This window comes from Mobula hypostoma, chromosome 10, assembly GCF_963921235.1.
Source record: "Mobula hypostoma chromosome 10, sMobHyp1.1, whole genome shotgun sequence".
Classification (NCBI taxonomy): domain Eukaryota; kingdom Metazoa; phylum Chordata; class Chondrichthyes; order Myliobatiformes; family Myliobatidae; genus Mobula; species Mobula hypostoma.
Window position 1 is genome coordinate 16,293,825 of NC_086106.1, and position 12,105 is coordinate 16,305,929.

The 12,105-nt window shown below is 45.6% G+C and overlaps 1 protein-coding gene across 2 annotated transcripts in view; it reads right to left on the minus strand.

The window, feature by feature from the left end:
* LOC134352673 (uncharacterized) overlaps nucleotides 1-12,105 on the minus strand; it is a 58,747-nt gene continuing 46,642 nt past the window's right edge. For both annotated transcript variants that reach the window (XM_063060050.1, XM_063060049.1), the window contains one exon: nucleotides 1-399. In XM_063060050.1, the coding sequence (XP_062916120.1) occupies nucleotides 393-399 (7 nt within the window). In that variant the 3' untranslated portion in view covers nucleotides 1-392. The remainder of the gene's footprint in view (nucleotides 400-12,105) is intronic.

Genomic DNA, 12,105 nt, shown 5'->3' on the forward strand with positions numbered 1-12,105 from the left:
GCATTTAGTTTTATTCAGTATTTTGGTTAGCACAGGCGCTGTGGGCCAAAGGGCCTGTTCCCGTGAGGGCTGCTGTCTGTCCTTTGCCCACCCCCCCCCCCACACCACAGGACTGCCGACGATGTTCTACCCAGTGTGGGGAGCGCAGATGGGTACAGGAAGCCACATGGGGTGGGGAAGCTGCACATGTAGAGCTGAGCATTCCGGATACTGCCATGCCTCATCCCCCTCTGGGTGGGCTGGATTCCGTCTACCCGGCGGCTGCGGGGAAGTTTGGGTTTGAGTTTCAGGAGCTGCTGCGGGGTCCAGGGTCGAGAATGTTCTCCGGTCTCGCGTTGTTGGCTGGAGTCTCTCTCTCTTTCTCTCTCTCTCCCCGCCACCTCTCTGCTCGTTCACAGGCTGGAAGGAAGGAAGGAGGGTGAGTGTGTGATCAAAGGGGCAGACAATCTGTGACTGGCATTGTACCCACAGGGAAGGATGCTGTGGCTCTTCCTAATGTAGAGTAGGAGTAGAATTAGGCCATTTGTCCATCGAGTCTGCTCCGCCATTTCATCATGGCTGATCCATTTTCCCTCTAAGCCCCACTTCAAATGGTTCAAAGTACATTTACTATCAAAGTATGTTTATACATTACACAACCTTGAGATTTGTCTGCTTACAAGGCAGTCACAAAGCAAGGGCCCAATTAAAAAACAAAAGACCAACCCCCAATGCGCAGAGAAAGAAAAAAAACACAAATCATGCAAACAACAGAAGAAAGCAAGAGCATTTCGAACCAAATTGAGTCCCTGGACCCGAATCCCTAGGCCTAAAGCCTTGGTCTCAGTTCGTCGCGTTAGCAGGGCAAGCTGCCGCGAAGCTGCAGTGGTCTCGCGGCCTCAGCGCCGCAGAGGGAGGAATGAAAATCACGGGCGAGCAAGCAAAATCGGCCTGACCCTTGCTTCCGGTCCCAGTGCCCTGCCTCTCAAGTCTGTCTGGGCTGGTGTTCGAATCGTCCGAACATCGGGTCGTGCCTCGCATTGCAACCCGGGCCCGAGGTCAGTCTCCTGCCTTCTCCCCCTATCCCTTCGTGCCCTGACTAATCAAGAGTCTATCAATCTCTGCCTTAAATATGCATAAAGATTCGGCCTCCCCAGCTGCCTGGGGCAAAGAATTCCACAGATTCACCATCCTCTGGGTAAAGAAATGCCTCCCTCATCCCCTCTATTCTGGTCCTCTGGTCTTAGACTCCCCCACCACAGGAAACATCCTCTCCACATCCCCTCTATCGAGGCCTATGGTGTGTTGGTCTCCATTAGCTGAGGTAATGTTGGCATAAAACTCTGCTTAGACCATGCTTGGATGTATGTGTACTTTAGAGAGGGTGCAGAGGAGATTTACCATGATGTTGCACCCGTTGAATTAAGAGAGATTGAGCGAGGTGGGGCTTTTCTCTTTGGAGTGAAGGAGGGGAAGGGGTGACTTGATAGCGGAGTATACGATGATAAGAGATGTCAATAGAGTGGACATCCAACACCTTTTCGCCAGGGTGGAGATCACTAGTATGAGAGGGTATAATTTGAAGGTGAATTGAGTACTGGGGGATAATCAGAGGTAAGTGTGGTGGGTGTGGGGAATGCCCTGCTAGGGGGCAGTGGTATAGGCAAATGCATTTGGGACATCCAAGGGTCTCTTAGATAGGCACATGGACGAGAGAAAAATGGAGGGCTATGTAGGAAAGAAGGGTTAGATTGATCTTACAGTAGGTTAAAAGTTTGGCAGAACATCGTGGGCCAACCGTTTATACTGTTCTAGCCTTCAAGAGGACCACAGCCTTGTCGTAGGGTTTGGAGGCTTGCGTGCCTCGATGACCTGGAGAGCGAAGTCGGCTGGAGTCAGGGCCTTGTGCTTTGGCTCTTGGTAGGGTCACCCGTGCCAAACAGGTCAAAGGGCAGAGGCCAGAGGTCCACCGGTCCTCCAGGTTCGGGGGTTCAGCTCAGGGCTAACAACCCCGACTGTTCAAACAGGACCGTTACAGAAGCAGCAATGAAGAATCCTTCTACATCGGGGTGCGACGGTATTCCTGAGTCTCCATCCGGGACAGGAGCGAAAACTGAGAGACAGCTCGGGGAGGTGAAGGGTAAGATTTGCGCTGAAGGGGAGAGGGGGTAGGTTCAAGGGGGATGTGAGGGGTACATTTTTTACTCGGAGATTGGTGGGTGCCTGGAATGCACTGCCTGGAGGCAAATACATTAGAGGCTGTGAAGAGACGTTTGGATAGGCACGTGGATGTGAGGAAGATGGAGGGATATGGACATGGTGCAGGTAAGAAGGATTAGTGTTTGGGTGTTTTTGATTTGCTTTTTATCTGGGTCAGCACAACACTGTGGGCCGAATGGCCTGCTCCTGTACTGTTCTATGTTCTGACATGACAAAGGAAGCCGTGAACACCACCAGAGACGGAGGACCTTCATTGCTGCCCGAAACGCCAGCGGCGTAACAGACAGTGAGCAAGTGCTGTTCTGTGTTCAAAGTGCGAGGTGGTGAACTTTCAGAAGTCAGATGTTGGAGCAGGACACCAGAGTCAAGTGGACAGAGAACATAGGGAGTTTTGTCAGGACAACAACTTCTCCCTCGATGTCAACAAAACAAAAGGGCTGGCCATTGACTTCACAGAAAGGGGTCAGAGCACACACTCCTGTTTACATCAACAGTGTGGAGGTCAAGAGGCAGAGAGCTCCCAGTCGCTAGAAGAGAACGTCAACAGCCTGTCCTGATCCAAGTACGCACATGCCGCAGACAAGAAAGCTCACCAACGGCCCTGCTTACTCAGGAGGCTGAAAACATTTAGCTCGTCCCCACTGACCCTCACCATTTCCTGTATCAACGAACCACAGATAGCATCCTTTCTATTAGTCATGGGCACGGGCCTCTGCAGTATCCAAGACATCTCATGGAGCGGTGCCTCAGAAACGCGGCGTCCGTCATTAAGGACCCCCATCACCCAGGACATGTCCTCTTCTCACTGTTACCGTCCGGTAGGAGGTACAGAAGCCTGAAGGCTCACACTCAGCGATTCAGGAACAGCTTCTTCCCCTCTGCCACCAGGTTTCTAAATGGACATGCCCTTACCTGGGAAATTACCTAGAGCTACCCATAGCCCTCTATTTTTCTGAGCTCCATATACTTGTCCAGGAGTCTCCTAAAAGACCCTGTCATATCCGCCTCCACCACCATCGCCGGCAGCCCATTCCACACACTCACCACTCTCTGCGTAAAAAAACTTACCCCTGACATCTCCTCTGTACCTGCTTCCAAGCACCTTAAAACTGTGCCCTCTTGTGTTAGCCATTTCAGCCCTGAGGAAAAGCCTCTGACTATCCACACGATCAATGCCTCTCATCATATATATTTTTTATTCATTTACGGGAGGTGGGCATCACCAGCTAACCCAGCATTTATCGCCCATCCCTAGTTGCCCTTGAGAAGGTGGTGATAAGCTGCCTTCCTGAACCACTGCAGTCCCTGAGGTGTAGGTACACCCACAGTGCTGTTAGGGGGAGAATTCCATGATTCTGACCCAGTGACAATGAAGGAACGGTGATATGTTTCCAAGTCAGGATGGTGAGTGATTTGGAGGGGGATTTCCAAGTGGTGGTGTTCCCAGGTGTCTGCTGTTCTCATCCTTCTAGATGGTAGTGGTCGTGGGTCTGGAAGGGGCTGCCTTAGGAACTTTGGTGTGTTGTTGCAGTGCATCTTGTAGACAGTACACACTGCTGTGACTGTTGGTCGATGGTGGAGGGACTGGATGTTTGTGGAAGGGGTACCGATGGAGTGGGCTGCCTTGTACTGTATGGTGTCGAGCTTCTCGAGTGTTGATGGGGCTGTGTTCATCCAGGCGAGTGACGAGTATTACACTCCTGACCTGAGGCTTGTAGATGGTGGACAGGCTTTGGGGAGTCAGGAGGTGAGTTACACGCTGCAGGATTCCTAGTCTTTGACCTGCTCTGGTAGCCATGGTGTTTATATGGCTAGACCAGTTCAGTTTCCTGTCAATGGTAACCCCCGGGATGTTGATAGTAGGGGATTCAGTGATGGTGATGCCACTGAATGTCAAGGGATGATGGTTAGAGCTTCTCTTGTTGGAGATGGTCATTGCCTGGGACTTGCTTGGCTCGAATGTTACTTGGCACTTGTCAGTCCAAGCCTGGATATTGTCGGGTCCTGCTGTGTTTGGTATGAACTGCTTCACCATCTGAGGACTCACAAATGGTGCAGAACATTGTGCAGTCATTGGCAAACATCCCCACTTCTGGCCATTTTTTCTTCTTTTAACTATTTAATACATATATAAGTACTGTGATCCACAGTTTTCTCCTTCTCTCTATTATTATGTATTGCCTTGTACAGCTGCTGCAAAGCTTACAAACTTCATGTCGTATGCTCGTGATATTATACCTGTTCCTGATTCTGATCTGGTTGTATCGCCGACCGGCACGGCAGCCGCTTTGCCCGTGACTGCAAGAAACCGCAGAGAGTCGCGGACGCACCTCGGCACGTCACGGAAACCAGCCTCCCCTCCACAGGCTCTGTCGACACTTCTCACTGCCTCAGTGAAGCAGCCAGCGTTATCGAAGACCCCATCCACCCGGACATTCCCTCTTCTCTCCTGTCCCATCGGGCAGAAGACACAAAAGCCTGAAAGCATGTATCACCAGGCTCAGGGAGAGCTTCTATCACACAGTTATCAGGCTCTTGTACGATAAGGTAAACTCCTGACCTCACATTGTTATGATATTGCATGTCATTGTCTGCACCTCACTCTCTCTCTCTCTGTAGTTAATTATTCTGCATTCTGTTACTGTTTTACTCTGTTCTATCTCACTCTCTCTGTAGCTGTGACTCTCTATTCTGCAATCTGTTACTGCTTTACCTTGTTCTACCTCAGTGCACTGTGTAACGAATTGATTTGTACGAACAGTAAGCAAGACAGGTTTTTCCAGTATGTCTCAGTGCACATGACAATAACAAACCAATTTATTGATTCCAATGAGGTTTATGAGATCATGAGCGATGTAGCAGACAGCTTTTATCTTTTGGCACGTTCTCCTTCATAAATCAAGCTACTCAGCACAGGAGATGGGATGTTATGTTGCAGTTGTATAAGACGTCGGTGAGGCCTAATTTGGAGTCCTGTGTGCGGTTTTGGCCACCTACCTACAGAAAAAATGTAAACAAGGTGGAAAGAGTACAGAGAAAATTTGTAAGGATGTTGCCAGATCTGGAACATCTGTGTTATGAGGAGAGATTGAATACGCTAGGGCTTATTCCTTGGAATGTAGAATATTTAGAGGAGATTTGATAGAGGTATTCAAAACTATGAGTGGTATAGATAGGGTGAATGCAAGCAGGCTTTTTCCACTGAGGTTGGATGGGCCTACAACTCATGGGTTAAGGGTGAAAGGTGAAAAGCTTAAGGGGAAACTTCTTCACTCAGAAAGCTCGTGAGGATCGAACCTTCCAGCAGCCGGCGAATAAGGTCTGTGCGCGTCGACTGGAAGCTGGCTGTGTTTTGCTTGATGCGTGAGTGTGGTTTGGAACCTGTTGAGGGAAAGAGAGTGGGGAAGGAACGGAAATTGCTGGGAGGGGGTCGTGTGGGTCCGGTAATGGCGGACAAGATAAGAGGTGGGGTTGAGGGAAAGAAAGTGGAGAAGGAGAGGGATAGACACTTGGGACCAGAGGTAGGCAGCTGGGGAGAGGTGGATTATTGTGAAGCGAGAAATAAAAGGAATGAGGAAGTAGTGAGGGGTGGGATGAATAAAAACCAAGACAAAGGGAATAAAAGAATAAGAAATGATAGTGGAGAAAGCTCTGAAAGTGAGGAAGATGAACAAGCTCAGAGAGGAGGTGTTGTCATAATTAGGTTTAATGAGAAGGCTCAGGGACATATGAAGAAAATTAACCCGTTTGTGCTAACAACAACTCTGACAAATAAGATAGGGGAAGTAGTATTTGCAAAAGTCCTTAATGATGGCAACTTATTGGTAAGTTGTGCGAATGAGGAACAACTTGAGAAAGCTCTCAAGCTAAAAGAGATAGGAAAATGCAAGGTGGAATACACTGGGAGGGTGGGAGCACAAAACAGTGGTTGTAAAGGAGTGATTACGGGGATACCAATGAGTATAAATATGGAGGAGATAAAGAGGAATATCAAAGGAGGGAAAGTAATGAATGTTCAAAGACTGAAAACAACAAAGGAGGGAGTGAAAAAGGAAAGTGAATCTGTATTGATTGAATTTGAAGAAGAAAGAGTGCCAAGGAAGGTGTTCCTGGGTTTCATGAGTTACCCAGTAAGGGTGTATGTGCCAAAACCACTGAGGTGCTATAATTGTCAAAGGTTTGGACACGTGGCTAAAAACTGTAAAAGGCAGAGGAGATGTGCTAGACGTGGGGGTGATCATGAATATGGAAAGTGCGGAACAGGAGTTCAACCAAAATGCTGCAATTGTGGAGGAGCTCATAATGTTGCATATAGTGGGTGTGAGGTTGTGAGACGGGAGAATAAAATTCAAGAAATAAGAGTGAAAAGAAAGATCACTTATGCAGAAGCTGTATGAATGTCAAGAGAACAGAATAATGCTCCTAATGAACAGGGAGCAATAGGGATACGAGAGATGCAGCAAAGAACAAATGACAGGATTTATGTAGACAGGATTTTTGGTGGCAAAAATAGGAAAACAGATTATTATCTGAATGGTGGCCGATTAGGAAAAGGGGAGGTGCAACGAGACCTGGGTGTCATTATACACCAGTCATTGAAAGTGGGCATGCAGGTACAGCAGGCGGTGAAAAAGGCGAATGGTATGCTGGCATTTATAGCGAGAGGATTCGAGTACAGGAGCAGGGAGGTACTACTGCAGTTGTACAAGGCCTTGGTGAGACCACACCTGGAGTATTGTGTGCAGTTTTGGTCCCCTAATCTGAAAAAAGGAAAGACATCTTTGCCATAGAGGGAGTACAAAGAAGGTTCACCAGTTTGATTCCTGGGATGGCAGGACTTTCATATGAAGAAAGACTGGATGAACTGGGCTTGTACTCGTTGGAATTTAGAAGATTGAGGGGGGATCTGATTGAAACGTATAAGATCCTAAAGGGATTGGACAGGCTAGATGCAGGAAGATTGTTCCCGATGTTGGGGAAGTCCAGAACGAGGGGTCACAGTTTGAGGATAGAGGGGAAGCCTTTTAGGACCGAGATTAGGAAAAACTTCTTCACACAGAGAGTGGTGAATCTGTGGAATTCTCTGCCACAGGAAACTGTGGAGGCCAGTTCATTGGCTATGTTTAAGAGGGAGTTAGATATGGCCCTTGTGGCTACAGGGGTCAGGGGGTATGGAGGGAAGGCTGGGGCGGGGTTCTGAGTTGGATGATCAGCCATGATCATAATAAATGGCGATGCAGGCTCGAAGGGCCGAATGGCCTACTCCTGCACCTATTTTCTATGTTTCTATGTTTCTAAAAAGGCTCTAGTAACATTCATTGCAGGAGTAATTAATAGTACGGTTGAGGTAAAGTCAAAAAGTGACAAAATTCAGCTGGTGGTAAAAGCAGCGGTAAACCATTTAGGATTAGTAGGACTGACATGGGAGGAAGTGAGGGAGAACCTCAGTAATCAGTCAAGCCAGGAAGTGTCATGTGTTGGTTAATACTAATTATGGTGATTCTTTTACAATGGAATGCAAGGAGCTTACTGGCCAATAGCCAGGAATTCAAGCACTTTATTAAAGAAATGGTTGTAAAACCGGATGTAGTGTCTATTCAGGAAACTTGGTTGAAACCAACTTTAGACTTTGTGGTATATGGGTATACAATGATAAGGAAAGATAGAAATCTAGCGGGAGGAGGGGGTTGTGCTATGTTAATCAAGCAAGGTATACCATATAGGGTACTGGAGAAAGGAGATGATCAGGAATACATAGTGGTGGAAGTGTGGGAGAGAGGGGAGGGAGTGGTTACAATGAACTACTACAATCCATGTAAAAGGTTGGATTTGGACAGCCTATTAAAGATACAACGACAAAACAGACATAAAGTAGTGTGGTGTGCAGATTTCAATGCTCATAGCACAATATGGGGGGATCAGATTACAGATCCAAATGGAAAGGCAATTGAAGATTTGATGGAAGAAAGGGATTTGGTGTGTATGAATGATGGTAGCGGCACAAGGATAGATATAACAACAGGAACTGAGTCAGTGTTAGATATTACGTTAGTGTCTAATACCTTGGCTGGCATTAGTAACTGGGGAGTTTGGACTGCTTCAACAGTAGACAGTGATCACTACCCAGTTTTGTGTTCAGTGGGTGAAAGAGTTGAAGTAAGACCAGGTGGCGGAACCCCAAAGTGGGTGTTTGAAAAAGCTGATTGGGGTAAATTCCAGAAGTTGAGTGAAGAAGGGTTGACAAAGATTGATATTTCTGGAAATGTAGATGAATTAAACAGTCATGTGACTTCAGCAATTATCATGGCAGCAGAAGGATCTATACCTAGGAGTAAAAATAGGATGAATAGAAAACTGGTACCATGGTGGACAGAGGAATGTTGTCAGGCTGTAAAAAACAGAAATAGAGCATTCAGGCTAGTTAAAAGAACCCATAATATGCAGCATTTGGTTCAATATAAGAAAGCACAGGCAGTGGTGAGAAGAACTATACGTCAAGCTAAAAGGGCAAGTTGGAGGAGTTTTTGTGACAAGGTAGGAAGAACAACACCTGTGGGAGAGATATGGGGAATGATTAAGAGGATGGGAGGAGATAGAAGGGAATGGGAATATCCAGTAATGATATCTGAGGAGGAAACTGCAGTCTCCAGTAGGGATAAGGCTGAGGTCATGGCCAAGTCATTTGTACTGATACACAGTTCAGAAAATTTGTCTGAAGAAGGGAGAAGAAGAAGGGAAAGAATAATGAGCCAACACCCAGGTGTGTTAAGCAGGAGGGAAGGAACAGATGAAATAATTGATGATCCATTTACATTAGCAGAAATGGTGAGAGCAATAAAGAGATCGAGACCAACCTCCCCAGGGAAAGATCTGATATGCTCTGTGATGCTAAAAAATCTAGGAGAAGGAGCGCTCTTGAAGTTGCTGCATTTTTATAACAGAGTGTGGGAGGAGGGAAGATTACCAAGTGCATGGAAAGAAGCAGTAGTAATTCCAATAAGGAAGCCTGGCAAGGATCTGTCAAAACCCACTAGCTACAGACCAATTGCATTAACATCAAGTATATGTAAGATAATGGAAAGGATGATAACAGAGAAGTTATCATATGAGCTTGAGAAAAGGGGAATGCTGGCAAGTTATCAGAGTGGTTTTAGAAAGGGAAGGAATTCCATGGACTCAGTGATTATGTTAGAGACTGAAATAAGGAAGGCCCAGGCAAATAGAGAGTCAGTAGTGGCAGTGTTCTTTGACATTGAAAAAGCCTATGATATGATGTGGAAGGAAGGATTATTAATTAAACTGCACAAGATGGGGGTTGGTGGGAGAGTTTTTAATTGGATTAAAGATTTTTTGTTTGGTAGAAAAATTCAAGTTCGGATTGGATCAGAATTATCAAAACAGTACATAGTGGAAAATGGCACATCTCAAGATAGTGTGATTAGCCCGTTACTTTTCATGATTATGATCAATGATGTCTTCACAAAGGTACCAGTGGATATAGGTAGGTCACTGTTTGCGGATGATGGGGCCTTGTGGGAAAGAGGCAGGAACATGGACCATATAATCAGGAAACTACAAGAAGCAATTGATGAAGTGGTGGAGTGGGGTTATGATTGGGGATGTAGATTTTCAGTAGATAAAACTCAAACTGTATTTTTTACCAGGAAAAGGGTTGAGGTAGGGAAGAAGTTAAGGATGTATGGGGTTGAATTAGAAAGGGTTGCATCATTTAAATTTCTGGGAGTTATATTTGATTCACGATTAACATGGGCAGACCATATCAGGAAAGTTGAGGAGAAATGTAAAAAAGTAATAAATGTGATGAGATGTTTGACTGGTAGGGAATGGGGAGCAAGTTGTTCAGCTTTGAAGAGAATGTATGTGGCTTTAGTGAGATCTGTGTTGGACTATGGAAATATAGCATATGGATCAGCAGCTAGGTCTCTTATAAGGAAACTGGATGTGATTCAGGCTCAGGCCTTGAGAGTGTGCAGTGGGGCTTTTAAAACGTCACCAGTGTCAGCCCTACAGGTAGAAATGGGAATAATGCCTTTGGAACTAAGAAGGATGCAACCGATGGCAAACTACTGGACTAACTTGCAGGGGCACAATGATTCTCACCCTACTAAAGGAATGTTGCAGGAGTGCTGGGAAAATGGGAGGTTTCAGAGGGGATACTTTAGTCAGGTAGGGAATGATATTGCGAAAGAATGTGGAGTGTTTGATCTGAGGGTAAGTCCTTCAGTAGTTCATCCGGTTGTAGCTCCATGGAAGCTTGTATGGCCTGACATAGACTGGCATTTGTTAGAGGTAAAAAGGAAAGAAAGATATGAAACAGATTTGGTAAATGCATTTAACTGTCATGTAATGGAAAAGTATAGTGATTATACTCACACTTATACTGATGGTGCTAAGGAACCTGAAACAGGAGTGACAGGGTTTGGGGTGGTAATACCAGCAAAAGAAATTGGGATCAGCAGAAGAACATCTAATAAGTTAAGGGTGTTTACAGTGGAGATGCTGGCAGTGTTGGTTGCGTTGCAATGGGTGCAGAAAGCCAGATAAGCCAAAGCATTGATATGTTCAGATTCATCCTCAGTTCTAGCAAGTTTAAGGTCTTTTCACACAAACAGTCGGCAAGATGTACTTTATGAAGTCCTTCAGTTAGTGACAAGAATTGCAAATCAGGGAGGTCAGGTAAAATTTCTATGGGTTCCAGCACATGTAGGGGTGAAGGGGAATGAGAGGGTGGATGAGTTGGCAAAGAGGGCGTTAAAGAAAGAAAATGTGGAAATGCACATTAGTATCAGTAAAGCAGAGGTTAAGTGTGTAATCTGGGAAAAAGTCAACCGAATGTGGCAAGAAAGATGGGACAGGGAGGGGAAAGGGAGGCATTTATATCAAATACAAAAGAGTGTTGCAGTTACTAGGGTAGGTAATGGAAACAGAAGAGAGGAAATTGTGTGGACTAGGTTAAGGCTGGGGCATTGTGCGTTAAACAAAACATTGAAAACGATAGGGAAACACCAGACAGGATTGTGTGAGGAATGTCAGGAAGAGGAGTCAGTAGAACATGTAGTTCTGAGTTGCAGGAAGTATGGGATACAGAGAGAGATGATGAGAAATAAATTAAGGGAGTTGGGGATGCAGGAATTCACATCAAAAGGGTTGCTGGGCATGGGTGAGAGAGCACGTCCGGGTATTTTTAGTGTTTTTAAGGGGTACAGGGGTTTTTTATAGAATATGACGAATAAACAGGAATAGGATACTAGGATGGTCAAAGATGGGAGGGTGAAGTGTAGGTTTGTATATATGTGTGTGTGTGTGTGTGTGTGTGTGTGTGTGTGTGTGAGATTGGGTGAAGGGATTTAGAATGTATGTCTAGTGCACATTCTGGAGCAGAGGGTGGCGGTAATGCACCATTAAGCTGGATGCCAACCGCCGTAAAACAAGATACAGACAGACAGAGGCTCGTGAGTATGAAATAAACTGCCAGCATAAGTGGTGCTTGCGAGTTCGATTTCAATGTTTAAGAGAAGTTTGGGTAGGTACACAGGTGGGAGGGTTATGGAGGGTGCAGATCAACGAACCTAGACAGTTTAAATGGTTCATCACAGCCTGCTCCTGTGTTGTCCTTTTCTATGACCATATCGTTTCACCCCAGGGTCAAAATATCTAATACATGAGAGCATGCATTTAAGGTGAAAGTCTTTTTCTTTTATGGAAGTTTGTATGGCGTATAGCTCTGAGTTTGTTCTCCAAGTGGGTTTTTTTTTCTCGTTTTTTTTTGTTAGCTGGGTTTTTTTTAGTTAGTAGGGGTTCTTTTTTCCAAAAAAATAGCTTTAACATTTTTTAAATTATTATTATTATTATTGATATATTGTTTAGCTTGGTTAATAGTTTGAC